Here is a 25,544-nt window from a genome sequence, read left to right as displayed (position 1 = left end):
TTTACACACTGTGCCCTTCTCTCTCCTGGGGTCTCTCGCCTCTGCCACCCCCTGGCAGCCCTCTCCCCCTGCTCCACACCCTCCTGCACCCTGTCCCTGACGTGGCCTATCTGCCCCCTCCTTTCCCTCCAGCCACCTCTATTGCCCCTTTAGCCCCTGCACCCATGCTGCCCCCTCGCAGCTCCCACAGCAGCTCGTGAAGGCAAGGAAGGGCAGCGTCAGGACAAGGCCTTCAGCCGATCGCACCGAGCATGCGCAGATCGCTGGCGCGGCATGCGCAGTAGCGCCCGCTGCGCGGACGGAAGGCCGTTTGTGACACTGGCGAGTGTTGGAGGCCCCGGCGGCGGGGATGTGCGTGCCTCGGGCGGAGTGAGCGGCGCGCGGGGCGGCGATGGCGACGGCGGGGGGGTCGGGCGGGCCCCCAGAGGCGGCCCCCGCGGCGCTGCAGCGGGAGCCCGTGTATAACTGGCAGGCCACCAAGGGCTCGCTGCAGGAGCGCTTCGCCTTCCTCTTCACCAATGAGCTGCTCAGCGACGTGCGCTTCGTGGTGGGCAAGGGCGGCCCGCGGCAGCCCGGCGGCGGGGGGCCCCCCGGGCCCGGCCAGCAGCGCATCCCCGCCCACCGCTTCTTGCTGGCCGCCGGCAGCGCCGTCTTCGACGCCATGTTCAACGGTGGCATGGCCACCACCTCGGCCGAGATCGAGCTGCCCGACGTAGAGCCCGCCGCCTTCCTGGCTCTGCTCAGGTCAGGCCGGGGCTGGGTGGGGGAGACCCGGCGGCGGGCAAGGGCGCCCCTACTAGCCGGCGGGGGTGGGGCCGGGGGCTGAGGAGAAAGGCGGGGGTCTGTCCTAGCGCCGGGTTGACGGGGGTTATCCGCTGGCGTTGGGCTGCCCTGGGCGCAGACAGCAGCTGGCGGGTTGATCAGCCTGTGTCCTTGCACTTGCCCCCGCCCCTTTCTGATCGCTGTGTGGGGCTGAGGAGTGAGTGCCACTGCTTGTAAACCAGCCGGCTGCAGAAGCCCTAATTATATCCCCTTATGGCTGCTGCTGGTGCCTGGCCCTCTTGTCCTCTCTCCATCCTCCACCTATGCCTGCTTGCTTCTGCATTGTCCTCCCCTCCCCGTTCTCTTGTCCCTGATTCAGCATGCTTCATGTATTCGTGACCTGTTTGTACCTGGCACAAAACAGATAGAAACCAGGCGCAGCCATCATGTGGTCTGACAAACAAGGTCAAACTGCCAGTTCCCTGCACAAGAACTCTTGTGATTTTTGGACTCTTCTTTAGTTTTGGACCCTCCTTAGGCTTTATTTGGAGTTGCCCGTTGTGCAAATTATTCTTATACCTTCCTGGAGAAGAAAATGCTTACTTCAGGAGAACTAAGTGTCCTTGCAAAGGGATTGCCTTTGAAGCCAGACAGTGGGAGATGTAGTTTAATAATAGATCTCTTCTGTGTGTGTTGCAATTGCTTTTTTCCAAATAATGCATAAAGGAAGAATTGAGTCTGCTGTACTGTGTTGTTGTTTATTGATCTGTTTCACGGATTTTATTATTCTTGGGTCAAGTAAAAAAATGCTTCTTGGTGTCAGATCATCGTTTTTGTTGTTGCTATTCTTGTTTATTAAGTTATTATTGACCCACATGTTGTCTATGATATCTGGCAATTGCAGAGATTACAGGGTGGGGAGGAATGATCATCTAACCTATTTCAAACCTACACAAAACTAGCCAATTTGAGGCCTAGGTGGCAATTGTCAATGGCAGTTTATATGAGGAAAAAGGTTACATTGTACATCAGGGTTATTACTGAGAATTGGTAATTTGAATAAATTGCAAATAATGCTTAAAATTCTGTTCAAACTCTTCAATTAGGCTAAACTTTTTATAAAATATAAAAACTGATTAAAATCCCGAATTCCATAGAAATGTAGGGCTGGAAGATAATTTCTTGAGGTTCCTAGTCCAGACCCCTGCACTGTGGCAGGACCTAGTACAACTAGATCATCCATGACAGGTGTTTGTCCAACCTGTTTTTAAAAAACCTCCAGTGATGGGAGTTTCACACCTCCCTTGGAAGCCTATTCCAGAGTTTAACAATCCTTCATGTTGGAAAATTTTTTCCTCTGATCTAACCTAAGTCTCCCTTGCTGCAGATTAATTCCATTACTTCTTTAGGACCCTCCAAAGATTTCTCCAGTGGAGTAGTACAAGACTTCTAGAGTAGAGTGGGTACATCCTGCCTTTTACACTAGGAACCAACAGAGACAAGCAATGAAAGGTGAAGAGAATGGGGCACCTGCCCATACTCTTAGCCAGGAGCTTCCTTTTGCCAGATGTGGACTTTTAAAAGCCCCATCTCCTGGGAGGAACAGCAGAGTGGAACAACAGCTGACCTTTGCTCTCCTCATTGGCTTGAGGATATTAGTAGAACATCCCCTTCCTGCTCCACAAGTGACCTGGACTTACAGCTCCAAAGTTCAGTCATGAGTAAGGCTACGATTTTATCATGGAGGTCGCAGAAGTCACGGAATCTGTGACTTCCAAAGACTGCCATGACTTCAGCCTGCAGGCGGCTGGGAGCTACAGGATACCACTGCCACCCAAGGTAGCAGGGCCCCTGAGCTCAAAGGTGATGGGAGTACCCTGTAGCTCCCGGCAGCCGTGGGCAGCAGGGGTGGCTCCTGCAGTTCCTGGGCTCTGGGGGACTCTTAAGTGGCCGTGGGGGGACCCTGAAGCTCCTGGTTGGGCCCCCAGCCTCTGGCGGCAGGGGACCCCACAGCTCAGGGCTGCGGGGTAGGGGGACCCTGGAGCTCTGAACCCCAGTTAGTGGTTGGGGCCCCTGGAGCTCCCAGCCAGGCCCTGCAGCCTAGTGGTTCCCCATTTTGTGATGGATATTTTTAGTAAAAGTCAGGGACAGGTCATGGGCTTCTGTGAATTTTCCTTTTTTGCCCATGACTTGTCTGTGACTTTTACTAAAAATATCTGACAAAATCTTAGCCTTAGTCATGAGGGAATGGCAAAACTGGGTAGGCACTGGTGTACAGGGAATAGGTAAAGGTGTATGTTGCAGACAAAATGTTATTTCTCATGTTAAGAATGAAAAGCGATGTATATGCAAGGTTTTTTTAAAAGAGCAACAGCCATAGTTAGAGGTCAAATTTAAGTAGAAAAAGTTTAGGATTAAAGACTTAAGTTTCAATTCTTAAGTTAATTTCTTAACTTTAAAAATTTAAGAATGTGTTAAAGAGGCTACAGTTTGAACATTATGAAAATGGACGAAGGATAGGGGCCTTAGAATGCGACAGGAGCCATTGTGTATTTGTAGAGCTACTAGCACAGTGGGCTGATTGGGGTCCTGCAGTATTATAGTAAGAAAAACTATATAATGATCCAAAGCCTTATTATATTCATCTCTCTCTATATATATTTTTATAAGCACTGGCAGACTAAGGGGTTGGTGATATTTTAAAGGTTACCATATCTTGGAAGCCATTTGGTCTGGAAATATACACCTACGCCATTAGAATGTGTCTGAATTCTAGATATGCCAACATAAGCACAAAATAAAAATTCAGTATGTTTTTAAAAAAAACACCATCCCACTGAAAACTTTAATAGAAAAAAATGCTTGACATTTCTTTCTTCCTACTGTACACTTTTTGAAAATTGACTTCAGTATTATAACTGAGAATACAAAAGTTAAAATGACCCCATTTCCCAATGCATACTGGAAGAGAATGCAAGGATTGTATGTAATGTCACATTTCTTGGCAAATTTACTAAAATTAGTGTTCTTTTACAAGCCTGTATTGTAATAAATATCCAAGAGGACAAAAATGAGGCTGGAGTGGCAGGGGATGATGCAGGTAGTGATCTCCTGCCTATGTAAAGCAAATGAGTTGCCAGGTGAAGAAGAGGTTGTTGTTGAGACCCGAAGTGATAATTTCCTAACTATTTGATGTTGGGCACCTACCTACACTTCTGTGTCTCGGAAAGTCTCCTTGGTAAGCTATGCCAGTAGAGCTATACTGGAAAACCTTAATGTATATGCAGTTATACCAGCAAAAAAAGGCCTTTTGCTGGAACAGTTTATACCAGATCCCCAAGTGAAATAAGCTATTACCAGCAAAAGGCCTTTTTTTTGCTGGTATAACTGCATCTGCATTGAAGTTTTGCTACCATAGCTATGTTGACCAAAAAAAAACCCCCAACCAACCAAACCATCTCTAACTGACATACGCTATGCCAGCAAAACTTTCCAAGTATATACCAAGCCTTTAGAAAATTCTCACGTCAAGTCCCCAAATCAATCTGAACTATGCTTCTTCCCCCTACCACTGTAAGGTTAAAGTTAGTTAGTTTTTGTTGGGGAAATGTACAGGACTTAAATTACAAGTAATATTTCAAACAAAGAATTTGGAAATTAATTTCCTCTTATCTACCTTGAAACCTCTCAGAACTATTGTTCAAGGCTCTGCGCTGACTCAGGAAGATATCTCTGCATGGGTTACAATCAGTGCACGTTTCGGAGGTTGTATTTACAATTGTAACAGCGAGCAAATTGGGGGAAAAAAAAAATAACGAAAGCAGAGTTTGTGCTGTGCTGCCGCATACCAGCAGAATCAGAGACTTGCCTTGTAGCTAAGAAAGAGTCAGAGACAGGAGTTTGTCTGTGTTTTGTAAGGCACTCTTCTTTACTGCTTTAGTTTGTGATGGCTATCAATTCCTGCAGAAGTACAGATTACTGAACTCTGAAATCAGATTAAAAACAAGAAGTCAGTTCTCCCTTTTCCTAAAATGCTATTTGTTGTAGGTCTACATGTGCAACTGGAATCTACATCAGAATTTAAGAAAGTCTGCCTCTATCTTCTCTGCTTGCTTTTAATACGGGGGAGGGGGGAAGGGAGTTATTAAAATACAAAACTTAAACATATGTGCATATAACAAATTTAAGCAGAGGAAATAATAAGCATGAAGTTTAGTCCATTCCATTTGAAACAGTCTATTTTTAGCTCTGTTTTCTGGGGAAAGTGTAGAGATTACTAAGAACAATGCCCATCAGTAAGGCTAAGATTTTGTCATGGATATTTTTAGTAAAAGTCACGGCCAGGTCACGGCTTCTGTGACTTTTTCTTTTTTGCCTGTGACCTGTCCGTGACTTTACTAAAAATATTCCTGACAAAATGGGGATCTGTGGGTCCCCACACCACCTGCAGCGGGGCAGCAGAGCAGGGGCTAGGAGCTGCCTGCAGCAGCGGGGGGCTGCGAAGTATCCCTGCAGTGTGTGGGCTGGGAGCTGCGGGATACCCTCACAGCTCCACGGGGCCTGCAGCCACCAGGAGCTTGAGGGTTCCCCCACCACTGCCCATGGCCGCTGGGAGCTCCAGGGGTTCCCTCGCTGCTGGGAGCTCTGGGTCCCCCACCCCCCCATGGTGGCCGGGAACTCACAGTTGGAAGTTGTGGGGTACCCCACTGCCTGCGGTGGCTTGGAGCTCAGGGGGCCGCCAGAGGCGGCAGAGGTACCCCGCAGCTCCCCGCCCCTGCAGGCAGCCAGGGACCCGTCACTCCCGACCACAGCAGGCTGAAGTTACTGAGGTTGCTGGAAGTCATGGATTCCGTGACTTCCACGACCTCTGTGACTAAATCGTAGCCTTACCCATAAGTAATCGAACCGCGTAAACCATTGCTCATTAGTTCTTTTATGTAGTAATTAAGTATTTTCCTGTGCCTTTGTGAACATTTATTTTTGTCTAAAGGAAAACTGCTTATTTTGGTTATTAGAGTTGTCGGTCTCTGATAGATGGTTCAAAAAGCCAAACCCTAAAAGTATTAAGGTATTTAGAAAATGACTTAGAGATGTTGGAAGGAAGGTATTGACATTCAAGCTTAAATTTAAAGTATTTATATAATTTAAAGTAATAGAATTATTCCTTCAGTAATAACTTTTTTTTAAAATATGATTTTATTGTGGGTTTACTTTTTACAATCAAGATTATAACCAAATAGATAAAGGAGGAGACTGAGGACTTATCTCTGGGGAAAAACCATTCTGGAAAAAACGGAACCTATTATTGGTTGAGGTCAAAGGTTTAAGAAATAAAAAGACTGTGTTTTTGGGCTGGCCTACACTACTGCTTAAGTCAATGTAAGTTACATCGCTCAGGGGTGTGAAAAAGTTACAGCAACCTGAGCGCTGTCCACACCAATGCTGTGTCGGCTGGAGATGCTCTCCTGACAACATAGCTTCCACCTCTCACAGAGGTGGAGTACTTATGCCGAAGGGGAGAGCGATGGTGCAGCTGCGCCAGTGTAGCACTGTAGTGTAGACTTGCCCTTTGTTTGTTGACTTACCATCCAATATTCCTCTTGCCTGTAGGGTTTTTTAAACAAAGGCCAAAAGAGTTCTGGCAAAGCAACTGCAGTGGTTGTGGGACCATTGGTATGATTTTGTGTGCATCCTGATGAGTTTAGGTAGGGTTCTCTGCTTTTTTTCTTGCGTTCTAAGAAGATAAAATTCACCAGTGTCCACAGAATTGATTGCTGGGGGCCTAATAAACATCCCTGAAAAATTTTCTGGGGGAGGTTCTCCTTAAGGAAATGGTCTGGTATGGGGGACTTAGTGAACTTAATTGCTTCTTTTATAAAAGAATTGCCTCTGAACATTTTCTCACATTCTTACCGATACACTGAGGGAGAGAAAATTGACACTGAAGCCTTACAGGAAGAGACAATGAGGTATAAACCGGGAAAGAGGGAATATAAGAATGCAGGATCTGGGGAAGAGAGGGAGAATGGGGAGAGAACTTTGCAAGAGAGAGGCTGAAAACTGGAGGCAGAGAAAAGTAGAGGTGTTGAGGAAATATAATTTTCTCTGAAAATTTTGTGTACTTAGAAAATGGATAGAAAAAGAAAGATTGTATAGACAGGTGAGATGCAGAAAAGGATATGCAGAGGGCAAGTTCAGACCTGTAACAAACAGAAGGCTGCAACATACAAAGTTTCAGAACTACTGACACACACACATACGCTCTCTCTCTCACTCACTCACTGTCTTCAGAAGCAAGCCACTCAAGCAATGAGTTCCCCATTCTGGAAAAGGAGGGGTACTGTGGAAATGCTCCAGGATCATTGACCCAGATCTTCAAGTCAGATGCTGACCATCCCCTAGCAGTTTGGAGAAGACTCACTGTTTTGCAATTTTTTAATAGTTCTTGTGCCTGTCTCTCTATTTTCTAACTCAGCATTTTTGAACATTAAGAATTTATTCAAAATGCTTTATTGCTTGTCTCAGGAAAATCCCACAAAAGGCATTGTGATGGAAAAAAGAGACTTTCTTGGTGTAAAGGGCTATGTGCACACTAGAAACATTCAGATAAGAAATTATGCACCCAACTTTTCCTAATATAGACGAGACAAAGAAGCATAAATCATATATTGGTATGTTGACATTTCTGTCCTAGTGTGGATTAAATTTCCTCACTCTAAAAGTATTTGGTTATATTGGATGCTTCATTGCTACAAGTTGCTGCATTCTTTTTTGGCCTCTGGTGGCTGATTCTTAGGAGTATGTTCTCAGAGCATCCCAAGCCGATATGCAACTCTCACTCTTCTTTAAAAAAAGAAAAGGAGTACTTGTGGCACCTTAGAGACTAACCAATTTATTTGAGCATAAGCTTTCGTGAGCTACAGCTCACTTGAAGTGAGCTGTAGCTCACGAAAGCTTATGCTCAAATAAATTGGTTAGTCTCTAAGGTGCCACAAGTACTCCTTTTCTTTTTGCGAATACAGACTAACATGGCTGTTACTCTGAACTCTTTTTTTTAAAAAAAAACAAAAACAAACGAGGAGTACTTGTGGCATCTTAGAGACTAACCAATTTATTTGGGCATAAGCTTTCATGAGCTAAAACCCACTTTATCGGATGCATGCAGTGGAAAATACAGTAGGAAGATATATATATAGACAGAAAACATGAAAAAATGGGTGTTGCCATACCAACTGTTGTGGATAAAGCTCTAAGCAATAAAGTTAAAAAATATATACCCAAGCCTGCCATGACTTAATGAATGTGCTTATAGAATCTGTACTAAATGAGTAAACCAAAATGTTTTTTCTGTTGCAGTAATGCTCACTAACGCCACTATATTTAAATCTGCTAAAGTTTAAAAACTTTTTTTAAGCTTGATATTCCAGTCATTTAAAAAAATCCACACCCTGTGAGAGAGAGTTTTCAAAATGAGCTATTTTATTTTTAAAATGAAAAATCAGCTGCTTAATTTGTAGTTTAAAATACTCTATCACTTTCCATTGTCTGCTGTTTCAATCCAGACGGTTCCTGCTCCAGCCTGTTACTCTCTTGCTCACTGTCACACCCCAGCGTCTGCAGTGCCACTATCTGAGCACAGAGGGTGTCTGACTCAGCCTTCAGGCTGGATGTCTTTGTTTTTCTCAGTTTTATCTTTCTTTAACTCCTCTATTTCTGCCTTTAACTGATCTTTCTCGTTATCTACCATCTCCTTACAAAGCTGCAGGAATGCTCCAGGACCAGTAAAGCTCTCAGGTTTCCAGAGACCATTATCATGCTCCTGTACAAAATCAATCAAACTGTTTCCCAAAATCATTTTCAACTGTTCTTTGTTTCCAGCTGTTTCCCTTTCCTTCTGACATAAGCCCTCAACAAGGGTACCAGCCGAGGGCCCTGAGTCCCAGTAACAAAATATATCCATGACACGGGGAAATTCCAGGTTGCTACCTTGCCCCTGCTGTCTTCCCCTTTTGCACAGCACAGCAAACCATTTGTTCCAGTCGTCCCCTTTCTCTCCACCATTCCTGACAACTAGCTCGCTAAATCTTTATCATATATACAAAAGTATCTATCTACAGTGCTTGTGAAATAACTCCGAAGTTTTATTACACAGCCTATGTTACAGACTAATTCAAATCATGCTTTTGTTAGTACCTATTAAAAGCATATAAGCTGACATGAAAGGACCAGCTGTGATGCGTGCTGTCCATTTTTTCATTAACTCTGTGGCTATAATATGGGGCCATCAATTCTGCAGTCTTTTTTTTAAGTTTATTAGTCAAATGATATTACTAGATAGCTGCCTGCTGTTGGAGAGTCTGGATTTTTGAGCAGTTGTTACATGTTGACCTAAAACCAATAGGAAATGAGGTAACCTGTTGATCCCTTTAACACCTTTTACTCATGAAGAAATTATCAGATTGCAGATCTAGAGCATAGTAGCAGCTATGTTAGTTTCTTGAGTGCCAACAGTTCTCAGCTACTTTTTCATAAGCCCTATAGACTTTCAGGTTTGTATACACAATATAGTAGGGGTAGGCAAACTTTTTTTGGCCCAAGGGCCACATCATGGTATGAAACTGTATGGAGGGCCAGGTAGGGAAGGCTGTGCCCCCCAAACAGCCTGGCCCCCGCCCCCTATCCGCCCCCTGACTGCCCCCTGGCCCCTCTCTACCACCCCACCCCCTGACAGGCCCCCCGGGACTCCCATCCACCCCCCTGTTCCCCATCCCCAACCGCCTCAGAACCTCTGCCCCATCCAACCGCTCCCTGTCCCCTGACTGCCCCCCGAAGCCCCCTACCCAATGCCCCCCACCGCCACATGTGTGCGCCGCCGCCGCCCCCTTACCATGCTGCTCAGAGTGGCAGGAGCTCGCAGACCCGCTGCCCGTGCGGTGGCGTGGCTGCAGGGGAGGGGGCACCGCAGGGAAGGGGCTGGGGGCTAGCCTCCCCGGCCAGGACCTCAAGACGGGCAAAATGGTCCCGCGGGCCAGATGTGGCCCACCTCTGCAATATAGGAACCTATCCGCTTCTTTCTCACACTTTTTATATTAAAGTAAGCACCAGAAAAGCATTGTATATTTTTAAGTACATTGAAGAATACGTTGAGGGACAAAATGTTGGTTTTTAAGCAAGATTAGATTGTTATGGTTGTGACAAAGCCTGGGGATTGTTACCTGCTTACGTTCCAGGTTTAGCACCTTGTTGTGCCTCATTGTTGCAGGAGTCTCAGAATAGTGCCTGAGGTAAAATAATGGATATTTAATGAAACCAAAGTAACAAGAGGGAGAAAGGAGGCTTAGGGCTTGTCTACACTAAAGGTTATGTCGGTATAATTTATGTTGCCCAAGGGTGTGAATAAGACAAGCCCATGAGTGATGTAAATTACACCAACCTAAGTGCCGGTGTAGACAGCGCTATGTTGGTGGGAGACATTGCTACCGCCTCTCAGGGAGGTGGTTTTATTATCATGATGGTGCTCTCTTCTGTTGGCATAGAGCATCTTCACCAAACGCACTACAGTGGCATGGCTGCATCGGTGCTGCTGTAGCTCTTCTACTGTACACGAGCCTTTAGTCTTGACTTAGGAATTCCTGCCTCTGTTAGTATGCACTTATTTATTATGTTTAAACCAATATTGGTGGTTTTTTTAATAACTTGTAATAGACAGAAATCTTTTTTGTGTATTTCTGTAACCAATAGAGCATTTTTGATTAACTTTCCTGGAAATTAGAGATGCTGTAGTGAAAGACTTGGAAATACTTTCTTCAGGTCAAGAACAGATTTTAAAAAACAAACAGTTCCCACCCCCAGTGATTGGTATCTTAGAATCAATACTCCTGTCTGGTCTCAACAACTAACAGCTTTCAGGAAAGTTGGTTTTGCTGCCTTTGGTGCATACCTTTTGTCTCTTGATTCACTGTTACTATTAAAACTCCAACTTATCCTGCATTCTCAAAAACAATGGAGGCAGGTCAGAGTTTCAGCTTGTGGCAGTCTCTGTCGGAAAAACAGAGACTCAAGGTCATTATCTGAAATATTAGTTTCCTGCAGAGGGAAAATGGTGACTTGAAATTAAGATGTTATCACGGTGGAAGTCCTTGATTTGTGTCCCCTCATGGCTGGATGGATAGTGTGCAATTTCTTTGAATTGAGAGCAGTGGTATAGGACGAGAGCAGGGGTCAGCAGCCTTTCAGAAGTGGTGTGCCAAGTCTTCATTCACTCTAATTTAAGGTTTTGCGTGCATATTAATATTAATACATTTTAACATTTTTAGAAGGTCTCTTTTCTATAAGTCTATAGTATATAACTAAACTATTGTTGTATGTAAAGTAAATAAGGTTTTTAAAATCTTTAAGAAGCTTCATTTAAAATTTAAATTAAAATGCAGAGCCCCCCAGACTGGTGGCCAGGACCTGGGCAGTGTGAGTGCCACTGAAAATCAGCTCGTGTGCCGCCTTGGCACGCATGCCATAGGTTGCCTACCCCTGAACTAGAGGCATTGATACTCAAATTGAAGATGTTCTTGCTATTGAACCAGATCGATTTAATGAACTAAAAGTAATTCTGCCAGCTCAGCTGCTCTTCACTGGTTGTACATATCTAATAAACCAGTACAGAAAGATTAGTTTTTAGGGAGTGTTACACTTCTTATGCAGATCTAATGGCATTAGCTTTTCATAAGCTAACATGCTGCCACATCTTAACTAGTACCAAACTTTTTTAGTGCACTTCTTTAATTTGTTTTGTCAACACAAAGAGGCTGTTAATCATGTTCTTAAATTTAGTTGGTATGTTCAGCTCTCCCTCAGTTATATCCCTTTTATCCTTCTGTATTTGTGTATTATTTCCAGGTTTCTTTATTCAGATGAAGTTCAGATTGGTCCTGAAACAGTTATGACTACTCTCTACACTGCCAAGAAGTATGCAGTCCCAGCCCTGGAAGCACATTGTGTGGAATTTCTCACTAAACATCTTAGAGCAGATAATGCCTTTATGCTTCTTACCCAGGTAACCTGAATAAAATGTTGGTTTATGAAAATATTGCTTAATAAATCACCCCCCAAAGAGCTAATAATTTACACAATGTTAGATATCTAGGTAGTTTAGTCTGTGGTAGAACTATCTGTGCGGCATATCAGTCTTTTTGCAAGCATCTTATTGCAGCTTTGTCACTCAGCTTCTTGAGTATGAAATAATATAAAGGAAAATGGCCTTGTAAATAAATGTATTTTTATATAGTTATTGGAACATCATAAACATGAGGTCTGTTCTCTCTTCAGTGCTATTAATATTAATATTCTAATGAGTTAATCTGAGGCTCTTTGAGAACATTGTCTTTTTTGATCCAATATTGTAGTTTTGACTTGCAATTTCAAATATAGAGATTTATCTTTGGCAGTGTAATAATAATATTCAGGAAGGAGAATTGGAGAAATCTGATACAAAAACTCTTAATGAAGTACATCATTCAAGGGCTGTTTGACACAAACTCAAGGAATACTTGAAAGGTAAATTGAGGCTGTCTAAATAGAATGTATCCATTATTCTGGAGTAAAAACTTGTTTGTTTGGGTTACTTCATAAATCTGTTGGTTGCAACACCAGACTCATACCATTTGTCTGTAAACAATATATTATCTCCATAGGCTCGATTATTTGATGAACCTCAGCTTGCTAGTCTTTGTCTTGACACTATAGACAAAAGTACAATGGATGCAATAAGTGCAGAAGGTTTTACTGATATTGACATAGGTAAGTTGCCTTCTATTACCAGAATATGAATTTATACTTTGTAAAAGAACTGTATTGATTTGCATTGTTAAACGGTGTACCTTTTGGTCAAAGCTTGCCCTGAAACATGTACAATATATAGGCTCTAAAAGATTCCCATATAGAAAAACCATCACTCTGCTAAAAGGCTTAGCCATTTAAACAAATAAATTAGTCCCGATTGACTTGTTTAACTTGACCCTTTTCAGAACTGACCCTCTTGTAACATAGTGGTTTACAGGTATCACATAATGTTGAAACTGATGTTTTAACTTGACAGGTTTACGATCAGATTTTTGGTTTAAAAATCTATGCTCACATTGATTAGAATTAGTTAGAACTTTATTAAAAGTACAAGGATTTTACCTCAATACCATTTTGAAAGACGAAGCAAACATTTTTATATGCTAGTCTACATTGTCTAATTAGTGTAGGAATTTTAGTGGTTCAGTATTATTTTGGCCACAGTAGTGCACTCATTTTTCTATCACAGGAGAAGAAACATTGACTAACATAAGTTTGAATACAAGAGCAAAATGCATAAAAAATAAGTTTTATCTTATTGTGAATGTTACTACTTTTGCATCTTCATGTATCTTTGAAGAATTTTTCTGAATTTTGACTATATATTTCTGTTACAATAATACTTTGTGTGTGATGTCTGATTAAATCTGTGGGAAAATACTAAAAAAGCTTGAGTGTCTGACTTGAAAACAGTCCAGATTTTTATCTGGTTTGGTCCTGTTTTAACTATATATGCCATATTTATAGTGCTGTCTCTAATTTTGCTTTAGGTTACTACTGCCTATCATTGGATTTACCAAAAAATTGCTGCCAATATGGCAAAAAAAGAGAAATTGGTTTTCTAAATACCTTTGCTGCATGTTCAGTTTTAGTTGAAGCATTATGGTTAAATTACTCTTCTTCGAGTGTCCATTTGCCAATCCTGCTCAACTACTGGGCTGGTCCTGCCTACTTTCAGCTAGGAAAGCAGCATATGTATATTCTTCTTGACTAAACTTAGTACTGTAAATAGCCCAGACTGACATCAGCTTCCAGCCTATGAGTGGGCTTGAGCCTAGACTCCCAGGAGGGAACAGACTATTGGCAGGAGAAGCAGTACGTTATCTGACCCCATTGACTTCATCACAACCAACCTCAGCAAAGTGTTAAGAAGAGTGTCTGTGTAGAGGCAAGGGAGAGGAAATAACCATGGTGTATGAGGTACACAAGAAAAAGATGGGACTAAAGCTTATTTTGCTTGAGGCCCGGGAAGGAAGAAACAAATGGGACTCTATACTAAGGTTAACTCATGTATTGTTCTTGGGGTGGGAGAATAGATGATGAGGAATTCAGAAAAGGATTAAACAGTGAGTAAATGAGGTTCAAGTTGATTCAGGTTACACTTGTTTATAATTTATCCCTTAGTTTTATATGCAAGAAAATAAGTGCTAAGAATATAACACTCTTGTTTGCATCTTTTTATCCTGCTGTCCGTAGTTTATATGTTGTCTGTTTAGTATGCAGACTCTCTGGGACAGGAACCTTTCCTCTTTTCTGTCTGTAAAGCACACAGCATGCCTTTGAGTGCTGTATAAATACAATCCTGCCTTTGCAGCTAGTGCAGCTGCATGCTTTCTCAGACTTTGACTTACTACTGCTGAAAATTTGCTAACTTTCAACTACTGGGTTTCTTTTCTTTTTAGGCCTCTTTCTCTGCCCTACATTTTAAATACATCTAATTGCAATATAAGCTCATGGTTCGAACTCAGGCTGAAACATAACATCCATCCATCTACATGCAAATTGCCCTAATTGAGGGCTCTTACTGAGGGTCCTGGACCCCACAGGGTGGAGCGTTAGAGCCTAAATCAAGCTGGGACCCCGGGTTCAAGCCTTATTGCGATGCAGTGTAGACGCAGCCCCTCTGGACTAGTGCTCTGGGAGTCTGCCAAAAGTATTCCACAATCCCAAACACTGACTTTTTGTTCCCTGGACAGTCATGTTTGGTGGTGTAAGGTTCCTTGGATCTCTTCCAGCGCACCCCCTTTGGCAGTGGGGAATTGGTGTTCATACTTACGTGGGGCAACCAGTCATCCTGGTTTGCAGCTGAGCCCCTAGGCACGTGGTAGCTCCAGTCTCCGGGATGGGGGCTGGGCCAGTAAGAAGTCTGTGGCTTGGGGCTCCTACTTGAGGGCTAAACTATTAAATAAACAAGGACTCAGGCCTTCTGGGCATAGGCTAAGCAAACAAGCAGGCAATGGCTCAGGCCTCTCGAGGGAGGGCTGAGAAACAAACAGGCAGTGGCTCAGGCCCCTTGGCCTAGGGGTTAGTACTTGCCCAGCCCTGAGTGCGGGGCCAGGGGTAGGGAGATCTGGGCCCACCCTGCTCCACCGGGTCCCAGCCCAGGACCCTTGGAGCAACTGGTGATCGCATCGTGAGGCAAGCGGGGAAACATGAGGTCACTGCCTTGTCTCCTGGCAACACAACAGACCCAAAGTCTCATTTTCCTTGGCTGCTTCCTTCTGGCATCTGGTTGAGTTGTTCTCTGCAGTGACTGGGGCCTGGTTCCCGGTTCCCCTTCTCTGTGCCAAGCGGCTCACTCTGTGCTTCCTCTCCTGGTTCCTCCATCTCCTGGGACCATGGCTTGCCTTTTTTCCAGGCTGGCTTAGAAGTGTCGTCATCATCTGCTGCAGCTAACGATGGGCTCCACAGGTAGTTCAGCTCCCTGGAAAGGACATCTGGCTCCTTTCCTGGTCTGAACCCAACTGAGCTGCAGGGCCCTGCTAGGAAGTCTGGGATATGGATGGCTGGACCCACATAATACAGCGTAGACGCTGGAGCCCCAGGTTTGACCCAGGGTTCAACAATTCTTAACCTGGGGTTACAAATGAGTGTGTAGATGCTCAAGCCGTAGGTTAACAAAGCCAGAGTCTACTGACTCGAGTTCTGCTAAGCCAGGGCATAGATTGTGGTTTAGACATACCCTTTGTGGCCTACAGTCTCCCATGTGCAGGCATGATCTGGCCAGAGATGAGTTATATTCACTCAGAATCCAGATGCTTTGTCAATCCAGTTTGAGATCCAGTCATGATGGAACTTATGTCCAAGACTTGTTTCAAAATCAGCTAGAATGCAAAGAAGAAAGTTCAGATTGAGGATGGATAGTCTGGCCTTATTTTAAAAAAAGAAAATTGCACCACCCTCTCCTTAAACTGCTTGTGTTTGGATTTGTGCAACTGCTTGCTTGTGCTCATTCCAACTTTTCACAGGTTTCTTTGATTCTACCCAATCCTTTCCATCTGGCACCTACAGTGTTTTCTCCGTACTCAGGGTATTGTAGTAACAGCCCTTAAGGAGGAAGGTAATCTGATTTTCCGCTATCTGAATATGTTTCTTTCAAGTCCAAACAATTAGAAACAGCTCCAATAAATCTTGTTCAAAACGTTGGTTCTACATACCTGATGTGTCTTTTTTGATAAACGGGGAGGAGAGCTGGGTACATTTTCAAACTGTTTATTAGAAAAAATTCACAGGTCCTATTCATAAAATGCAAAGGTGGGTAAACAAGAACATTTTTTTAACTTCTTTAAAAAAATTGTAAAATTCATTGCCTAACTTACTTTAGGAAAAAAAACTCCCTTGTTTTACCACAGGGCTTTCTCGCCCAGAAGTTGGTTTTCATATCATTATCTTTCTCATCCTCTTCTCTAGACAGAACTGTTTGAATCATTCTAGTTTGTTTGGGAACTCCTACATAGTATATACATAACTGTCAGGGCCTTCAACTATTCAGTCTTATGTTCTCAGGTGTAGACATTGTCGACTTATCTGTTCTGCACCCTCTTCAAGCCTTTGTGGGCTCAGCTGTGAAAGCTAGGAGTTCCTCTCCAGGTAACCCTTCCTGATTGGATCGTGAAATCCTTACTTTGGGTGACTAGTAGACGAGACTAGAAGAATCTCAGTTGGGAACATCTCTAGTCATCTTTAGGTTCTGGAATCTCAACTACTGCTGCTATTCTTAGTGGGGCTAGGTTCATGTAAACCTTTAAATCATACCAAGACTACAAGAAAATGTTTCTTGAAATTCTCTACGGAACTGTTCTGTGTTTGTACAGCACCTAGCACAATGGAGGCCTGGCCCATTACAAGTTGCCACTGCAGTATAAATAACATGCCTTTCCACCTAAATCAGGACATCTTCCAGTCTAAGTAGATGCAACTACATTCTCTGGATGTCAAAAGTGACACAGGAACACTCTTCTGTTTTCCTTTTTCTTTTTCCTTTTCCACACGAACAGTTTTCTTTAGGAAATTGGATGTGGCCTCATTTACAGAGGTTACCAAAAAAAGGACAAGTTATCTATGGTCCCATGTTAGATGGCAATCAGAGAAGCTTTTTCTAGTATTAGCAAGATTCCTGACATAGATTTCTGCCTATTTTAATAGGTCCTGTATGAAGAACAACAGACTTTCATGTGGAGAGGTCTGCAAAGCCATGAGTTAAATGTCCCACTGATCTTCACTAAAATCTGAGATGTGTATATAAAAAGAATTGGAACACTTAGTACTGCTTTTGATTTTTTGGATCCATATGTTTATCTGTTTAAAAGGTCACTTTTTTCTTTTTGTGCATTCTGCTGGTTGTTGCATTTCAATAATTGATCCAGATTGGCAGATGGACACTCAGATGAGGACAACTTTATATTATGAGTAATTTGGCTTTCCCATAGTTGTACATTCACCAATCTGCTTGATCACTTCCTTTCTTGATCTTGCTCTAGCTTTGGAAATACTCTTTGGGACATGAGAGCAGCAGTTTGGCACTACATATCTATATCTATATATATAGTCCTAGTCTTAGGAATCAAGAAGAAAGTTCATATGCTGTTTTATAGAAGGAGGCGGGCAGGACAAAACCTGTTGGATTGGATGCTGTACACTGTTCCAGAAGACTGATTTACACGTAAGACAGAACTGTCTTATCTGTGGTGGGTTTTTTTGCAATAGATTTATTTAGTCCTTAAACAGATCTCTTTCATGTATAGTCAATCAGTTTTCTATTATATTAAAGTAGTTTGGGCTTTTAATCAAATACTTTATTCTTAACGGAAGTTGTATAATTTAAAAACTACTTTACGATGACTTAACATATGTAAAGACATAAATTGCTATGAAAGGAGAAAACTGACCTAAATTTATTAGTAACTTTTTTTTTTTTAAAGACACACTGTGTGCAGTATTAGAAAGAGACACACTTAGTATTCGAGAAAGTAGACTCTTTGGAGCTGTTGTTCGCTGGGCAGAAGCAGAGTGTCAAAGACAGCAACTGCCTGTGACATCAGGAAACAAACAGAAAGTGCTTGGAAAAGCTCTATCTCTAATCCGTTTTCCACTAATGACTATTGAAGAGTTTGCAGCAGGTAATGTGGGTTACTTTCTTACTAATATGTTAATGTAAAGAGAAACACACTGTGCTAATAAGGGACTAACTTTACAAACCTTCACAACTACCCTGTTAGTAACAAATGCATTTCACTCCTTCCTATCAAAACAGTCCATCTTGCAAAAGTTGCTCTGGTCTGAGGCAAATCATGGTGGACTTTGCACTGTTTATTTAAATACAACAATTCAGAATTAAAATTTTAAAGCATATCATATTCTCAGAAACATGCTTCTTCTATTCATAGGTCCTGCTCAGTCTGGAATTTTGTCAGATCGGGAAGTGGTAAATCTCTTTTTGCATTTTACGGTCAATCCTAAACCTAGAGTTGATTATATTGACCGACCAAGATGCTGCCTCAGAGGAAAAGAATGCAGCATAAACAGGTTCCAGCAAGTGGAGAGCCGTTGGGGGTACAGCGGAACAAGTGACCGAATCAGGTATTGGTCATGAGTTGTCCAAGGAGAAGAGAACATGTGACTCAAATGCTGCTTTGTAGTATTAAAAGCAGTAACCTACTGCTTCAGCATGGATATAACATTTGCACTGTCTATTTTAAAAAGTAGACTATGTGCACACGCATAGATAAAAGCATTTAAAATAAGAGAATAAAGGGAAATTCTTGAAAAATCGTTTAGGCGGATTCTAGAGTATTGCTACATTTAAAATCGGAACCGCTAAAATGTTTCCTTTCAGAGCTGGTCAAAATAGAGGTATTTTTGTTATTTAGTATACTGAGTCCTTCAGAATGATCCTTGTGGAATATTGGGGCCTTTAGTTGTAAAATTGAGGTCTTAGGATGCCATCTCTTTAATAAAACTTCATTTTACAGTAAGCCTGGTTTGCTTTATTAAATGTTGATAGTACTATATCCTGAGCTTGATCCAGCACCATTTAAATCAATGGGAGTCTTTCCACTGACTTGAGTGGGAGCGAGGTCAGGCCCCTGTGACTATTGTTGAAATGTGATATTTATAACTTGCCTTTCTCCTGTGTCAGGTTCACAGTTAATAGAAGAATTTCCATAGTGGGATTTGGATTGTATGGATCTATTCATGGACCCACAGATTATCAAGTCAATATACAGGTATAGTATATTTTTAACTAAACCGCTTAGTAGAAACTACATTTGTTACAAGAAACAATAAGGCTTACTATGAATTTGATTTAGGATGGAGCAATTACTCAGTCCAGATAGATCATGACAAATTTACATATAAAAATGTGAACTGACTTCAACAATATGATTCTATTGTTTGTCCCTTGGGTGTGACTGAGATAGAAAGTTAAACTTCTAAGTCCTGCTTTCCTATTTTTAGCAAGCTATTCCTATTCTCCCCTTAAAATTAACACAGGAACTGGGAGATTAATAGAATCTGTAGTCAGAGTATAATCTCTAAAATGAACATAAAACAAACATGACCCCTATAGTCATAAAGTACTATAGGGGTGTTGCTACATTCTTGGAAGAAAGCAGTGTATTGTAGATCTTTCTGTGAGCCCCTGTTTGTTTATGAAGTTATTTATTCTTTAAAGGTGTCTTGGACAGCAGTATAGGTTTACTTAAATCTTAGTATTTCTCCCGAAGGTATTTTTTTGTAATAGATCGACACTCCTGGTTCTTGCTCCCAGCGCATGAGGGGGTGAATTCCCATTCACTAAAATTCCAGGTGTTAATTCTGTCACTAGTAGATGGTACACGCCTTCCCCTACTGAGGATGTACTACCCTTTGTTAAATTGGATGGAACAGGGAACTCTTATCCGTAATACTTATTCTAATGTAAGTAGTCCTATTGTGACTGAAAGCGCCCTTTGTAATCACACCTGACACACCATTGTAATAATCTTTGTACAAAATGTGCTTTGTGAGGTACCATGGGAAAACGAATAACTTGGTGGTCAATAATATCATGGTGAAATGTATGCAGTTAACAGTGTATGTAAAGTTATGAATTCCCCCTATATGATTATGTTAGCACATGTTCAAAACCAGACAGCCTTGCCTAGGCCAAAGTTGTTTAAATAGGCCTATCGTAAATGAAGGAATGTGTGTTTACATACAAGTAGCAAACAGGGCCCTTGACAGCAGGGGGAAGAGGTGGCAGGAAACAGAAAAATTTGCATTTCAGCAAAAAAATAAAAATGGGGGGAAGAAAACATGGAGCCTCCTTCACCATTGAACTCCATGTCGCCTTCCTTCCTGCTTGGATAAACTTTACTCTGAATGATAACCTTCAGAAGAATCTACTTCCAACGTTCACTGGACTATAAAAGAAAGGGGCAGAAAACCCGAAGTTCTCTTTCACCTAAGAAGACAAAGGCACCAGCACCTGTGGGCCACTAGGAGAGAACATGACCGAGGAAAGGGTCAGTTACCATCATGCTGCAAACTAGTGAGTGAGAAAGGCCATCTTGAACAAAAGCCTTGAACCAAACTTGCTAGATTAAGTTTTAGGCCTTTAGACACGTTTTCATTTTTATTTGCTTATAACCATTTCTAACTTTATCACTTACACTTGAATTCACTTAAAATCCTATCTTGTTTTTTGTTTTATTCCAAGGCTGGGTTTAAACTGAACTGTTTGATAACTCCAGTTAAAGTAACAAAACTGTTGAATGTTAACTCCTTACAGGAGCAACAAACCTTAATATCTGAATTGTCCAGGAAAGGGCTGGACATTACAGAACGCACATTTTGAGGAAAATCTGAGACTTGGGAGTTTGTTGGGGTCATCCTACTGGTAGTAACCCAGGCTGGTGGAAGCCAGTGTGTGACTGTCATTTTGCTGGCAAGCTGCTGGGGGTCAGAGCTGCTGGATCAGGGCTGCAGCTATACACAGACACTGAGGGTGTGACCTGCATACTGGTAGGCTGATTGTGAGCAGCCCAGGTGGGGAACTACAGTAGCAAAGCATTTGTGAGGTACCCGGGTTACAGGCAGCGACAAAACCCTTCACTGGTCTGAATTGTACCCCGAATGTGACACTTACGTATGTTGATGCTTGGTTGGGTTTTTTGTGACTAGCATTTTCTTCAAAATTGTAAACTAATTAACGGGTAAAAAGACACTTCTATATATATAATTTTTTTTATATGCAGATAATTGAATATGAAAAAAATCAGACGCTGGGACAAAATGATACTGGATTTAGTTGTGATGGAACTGCTAATACATTCAGAGTTATGTTCAAAGAGCCTATAGAAATTTTGCCAACGATCTCTTACACAGCTTGTGCAACACTCAAAGTAAGCATGCTTAAGAGTAAGAGTGTAGAAATGAACATAGTGGAAAGTTGTTTGGAACCAGTATTTTACCCAACTTTTAAACTGTTACCTGGTAGGGAAACAACCTCTAAGTCTCTCACTCTCTCTCTTTTTTCTTAAGCACTTCAAAAGCAAAACTAGAATATGGTTTTTGAGTTGGCTTTCAAGGGGGTGGTGGACCTGATGTGGCTTTATGCCTTCCCAATGCTTAGCTGATCCAGGAACCAGAGCAGATCCCAATGTAACTATTACCTACTGCCTATGGGCAGCTGCACTACCTACATTCTCAGCATTGCAGCTCCTCTCTCTCTCTCTCTCTCCTGCTCCCAGCCCATCTGTGGCATGCCCCCTATATCATGGTTTGCGAGACAGCCTGTGTCTGTCTTCCTCAGTGCCTGCATTGGGGAATTTCTCCCCTAAGCCAGACCTGGGATTTCTACACAACTCTGTACTTGGCGTACTGGGGCTGGAATAAAGGTGGGAATCTCCTACGGGGTGCTTTTTTTTTTATCTTGGTTGGTTGGTTTGTGACTTACTGTGTAAAAATGTTACTTCCGGATGCAATTTTGAAGCTATTAGTTTACTTGCAGAGGTGAAAATGTGCATTTGTAATAGATATTAGTGGAAATTTGCATCAAAACTCGACTCTATCCTTTGTGTTAACTGTATTCTTTCTTGCTAATCAATGATATACTTCTAAAAATGTTTTACATTTTCTTAAGCTTAAGTTTAACAGTTATGCATATTATCTCTTCTTACAGTCCTCCATTAAACATAATAGGCTGCTTTGTCCATTACTAAGAGTTCGTGTTTTGGGGGAGCTAATCTAATTCTCTATCCAAAAATCAAATATGAAATTTTGCAAATCTGTATACCAGAAGTTTCAAACACTTTAAAGATTAGTACAGGCTTACACAGTAAATACATTCTGGCATATTAGTTGCCAGATGAAGAGCAGACAAGCTGGTGTCTGAATTCTCCTTTCAAAGGTTATAACAAGCTCCAGCATTCCTTTACTCTGTGATACTTCTGGAGAACCTTGAATTATATTAATCTAGCATGTAATTCTATCTATCTAGGTAATAGCTTTATATAAATTAAATCTCTAAATAACTGAATTGGAGAAAATGTAGCTAACTTCTTTTGTTGTTTATATTAGGGTCCCGATTCCCATTATGGTACGAAAGGATTGAAGAAAGTAATCCACGAATCTCCTACTGCTAGCAAAACCTGCTTTTCCTTCTCTAGTTCACCCGGTAACAACAATGGTACATCGATAGAAGATGGACAAATACCAGAAATAATATTTTATACATAATTACATAGGATAGTTCATCTCAGATAATACAAGTAGCAATGTATAGACTGACAATGGCATAAAGTACTTGCTATTGGTGGCAATTTTTAAATTCTATGAAATTACATAAATATATAATCTCCATGTGTAATATGAAACTAGAACATTTCTTATAGGAGGTATCAGAAAAATCTATTTTTCTCTCCATGATTATTGGCAGGACATCAGTAAGTTAACAGATGTAGTTCCTTTTTCCTTCACAAAACCTTGAAAGTAAGAAGTACTCTATATTTTAAACATTATCTTGTGTTTTGTTGGTTTATTTACTTCCTGACTCCTTACATTGTCTTCAAAGGTGAAATTCTCCTTTGATCTCCTTGTTTATTATGGAATTTTGGTATATTATTTTTCTTTTTTAAAAATGCAATAGCTATATTACTTTGTCCCAAACTTGCATTTCCCTCTAAAATACCCTTGCAATGACCATTATGGACTCAAATGACAACTTTTCTTTTAATTACAGCAACAAAACTGGATTTATATATTTTTTTTATTATTATTATTATTATTATTTTAAATGAGCCATGAAGATTACCTGGGTTAACACTGTAAACAGTATCTGAAATTGTATTAAAGAAATATAGCACATACTTAGCTGAGATCTGCAATGTACAATACTTCAATGATCTTGGTTTCATTCAGAAATGTGTATTTTATAGTAATGTACTGGAGCGTGTAAGTTGGTATGATGATGACTATTGTATATAAATATGCCTGCAAAAATGTATAATGTGAAGATATGAGAATACAAGACTTCTATTAATAGTATTCTAGGACCTGGATGCTCAAGCATTAACCAACGCTAAAATCTTGATCTGATTTAACTTTATCTGTTTGTGCATTTAGTTCCAGAGAATATCTACAAGTAGTATGAGGCAGTGCAGCCAATTGAAAGGTGCAATGAATGTACATAGATGGTCAGTATAGTCTGCAGTTGTTTAAACAGCAAAAGTGTGAAAATTCCCATTCACGCCACAGGATCCTGTACACTCCTACAAACCATACCACAAGAAATTAGTGTGTAGTTGAAAGCAATGACTGTTTCCCTAATGTTCTACATTACTGGCATAGGTATGGTACAGTGTGTACACTTACTTTTGACTTTATTTATAATGTCACTAATGTTATCTTAACAGATAAGGAGTAATTAGATCATATAGTATGTTTATTTTAAAGTAAGCTTAAAATGAGTGAAATCCCATACCATTTTTTGCTTGCACGTAAGTCTTGTAATTTTTTTTAAAATACAGTAACCACTGAGGTAGAATTAGAGCAGCTTTAAAGTTGAAATGGCATTAATAGCAATGTAAGAGGACTTCAATTAAACTATGTAGTAAAAAAAAAAAAAAAGTTCTTCAAAAAACATCTGCAATTCTTTAGTTTAAATAAGCTTTTTTGTGGTTAAGTGAAATGCATGTCAGTTGAACTTAAAAGAAAAACTTCCTTTAGATTGCTGTTCCTAGTGCCATATGTCTAGATATAGATATTGGAAGTCACTGAAGTCCTGTGACATACAGTATAGTAATAAACAGTTGTTGCTGCCTTAGCCAATATATATTAGATGAAAAGAGAAATGCAACAGTAACTGTGTAAACCATGATGACTTCTGTTACCTTTTGTGCACTTGAATTCTCTTTTTTTGGTCTAACCTGTATTTACAGGCCTGACAGCTAGAGCTGGGGAGAGCATTCTACAGTTGCTTTCAAACTATACTGTCTTTTTAAAAAATAATTGGTGTACTGATATACACCTGAGCTGAGACTTACTATATTCAGTCGTTGATCATTACTACAAAGCTCTGCTGAGCCAAGGAGCTGGTATTGGCCTGGTAGTTCTTTAGTTTGGTGGTGAGTAATAAGAATGGATCACATCAATTTTCTTTCAGCCTTCCTATGTTGGGGTATGGAAAACTGTTTGTGTCCAGTAGATCTCCTTTTAATTGTCCCTTAAATCTTAATATTTTTAGCAGTGGTGAATATAATTGGTAATGTGCAAGCAGCCACCCTGCTACGTAGAGGCAGGGACATTTAACAAAAGTGGGGTTTCCTTCTCCAGCTGCTGAATGGAAAAATGTTAGGCTGGTATAGAAGAACTCACAGAAGCCTAATTATCAGGTTGGAAATTCCCCTTCCTCCTTAGTGTTACTCTTATCCACTCTTATTACTTACAAAGATAAGTCATTAATATGTACACTTCAGGACTGGAGAAAATGCATCTGGAGTAGAATCATAGGATAATGTTGAATATTCAGCATTAGCCTACCTTGAAATGTAATAAGCTACTGAAAGATGAATCACTGAGAAGTGCTAAGAAATCTCCTCTAGTTCTGTCATGCTGACAGTAACCACTTAAAAATGTATTTTCTTCAATACCTATTTCTCTGATAGAAATAGTTCAGCTAATAGATTATTTTCCTGTCTGGTAATGATGAATTACTTAAGTACATTATTTGGCACTGAAATTTAAATATAAGAGCTAATGTGTCATTTCTCATATGAAAGTCACTAGTTAGCTTAAAAAACCTGACCAAAACATCTTGTAAAGCGGGTTACTAAAGTTTTCAGTATTCTTTGTTCTGTTGCCCCAATTCTTAAGTGTATGTATCTTCTTGTGGTTCCTAACTGAAGATAGCAAAAGCAAAGAGAATAAACCCTTTAAAGGTAATGCAAAATAGAGGGTTAACTATTGAATTAAAAATAAATCAATGTATGCCAGTCACAAGCACTGTTTCTCATACCTTTATTCTAATCCTTGTCTTGGTCTGCTACTGCAGTAGTAAATACCTCTTAGTTATCCTACCTGAGTATCTTTGTGCCAACTTTGACAAATCCAGTTGCATCTATTTTGTGAGTTAAATGACCATGCATGTGGAATGTAATAGCAAAGTTATGCTTATGTATTCTAGA

At 41.0% G+C, this 25,544-nt stretch overlaps 1 protein-coding gene across 1 annotated transcript; it reads left to right on the top strand.

Annotated features, from left to right (window-relative positions):
* The first annotated feature begins 391 nt into the window (after positions 1 to 391).
* Positions 392 to 23,989, top strand: BTBD1 (BTB domain containing 1). Its single transcript, XM_074966418.1, has 8 exons — positions 392 to 744; positions 11,656 to 11,812; positions 12,450 to 12,555; positions 17,799 to 17,996; positions 18,264 to 18,456; positions 19,016 to 19,103; positions 21,117 to 21,263; positions 22,441 to 23,989. Exons 1-8 carry the CDS (start codon positions 392 to 394, stop codon positions 22,597 to 22,599), a joined length of 1,401 nt encoding a protein of 466 aa, XP_074822519.1. The 3' UTR covers positions 22,600 to 23,989.
* The last annotated feature ends 1,555 nt before the right edge of the window (positions 23,990 to 25,544 follow it).

The sequence above is a fragment of the Natator depressus genome, chromosome 10 (genome assembly GCF_965152275.1).
Source record: "Natator depressus isolate rNatDep1 chromosome 10, rNatDep2.hap1, whole genome shotgun sequence".
Lineage (NCBI taxonomy): Eukaryota > Metazoa > Chordata > Testudines > Cheloniidae > Natator > Natator depressus.
Note: the sequence above shows the minus strand (reverse complement) of the source record. Positions and strands in the feature narration are given on the sequence as shown.

Excerpts from the sequence above, each read along its gene's own strand:
- BTBD1 (XM_074966418.1), top strand. The coding sequence starts at position 392 with ATGGCGACGGCGGGGGGGTCGGGCGGGCCCCCAGAGGCGGCCCCCGCG. Across the intron at positions 11,813-12,449 it reads CCTTTATGCTTCTTACCCAG|GCTCGATTATTTGATGAACC; the intron begins GTAACCTGAATA and ends TTATCTCCATAG. Across the intron at positions 19,104-21,116 it reads ATTATCAAGTCAATATACAG|ATAATTGAATATGAAAAAAA; the intron begins GTATAGTATATT and ends TTTTATATGCAG.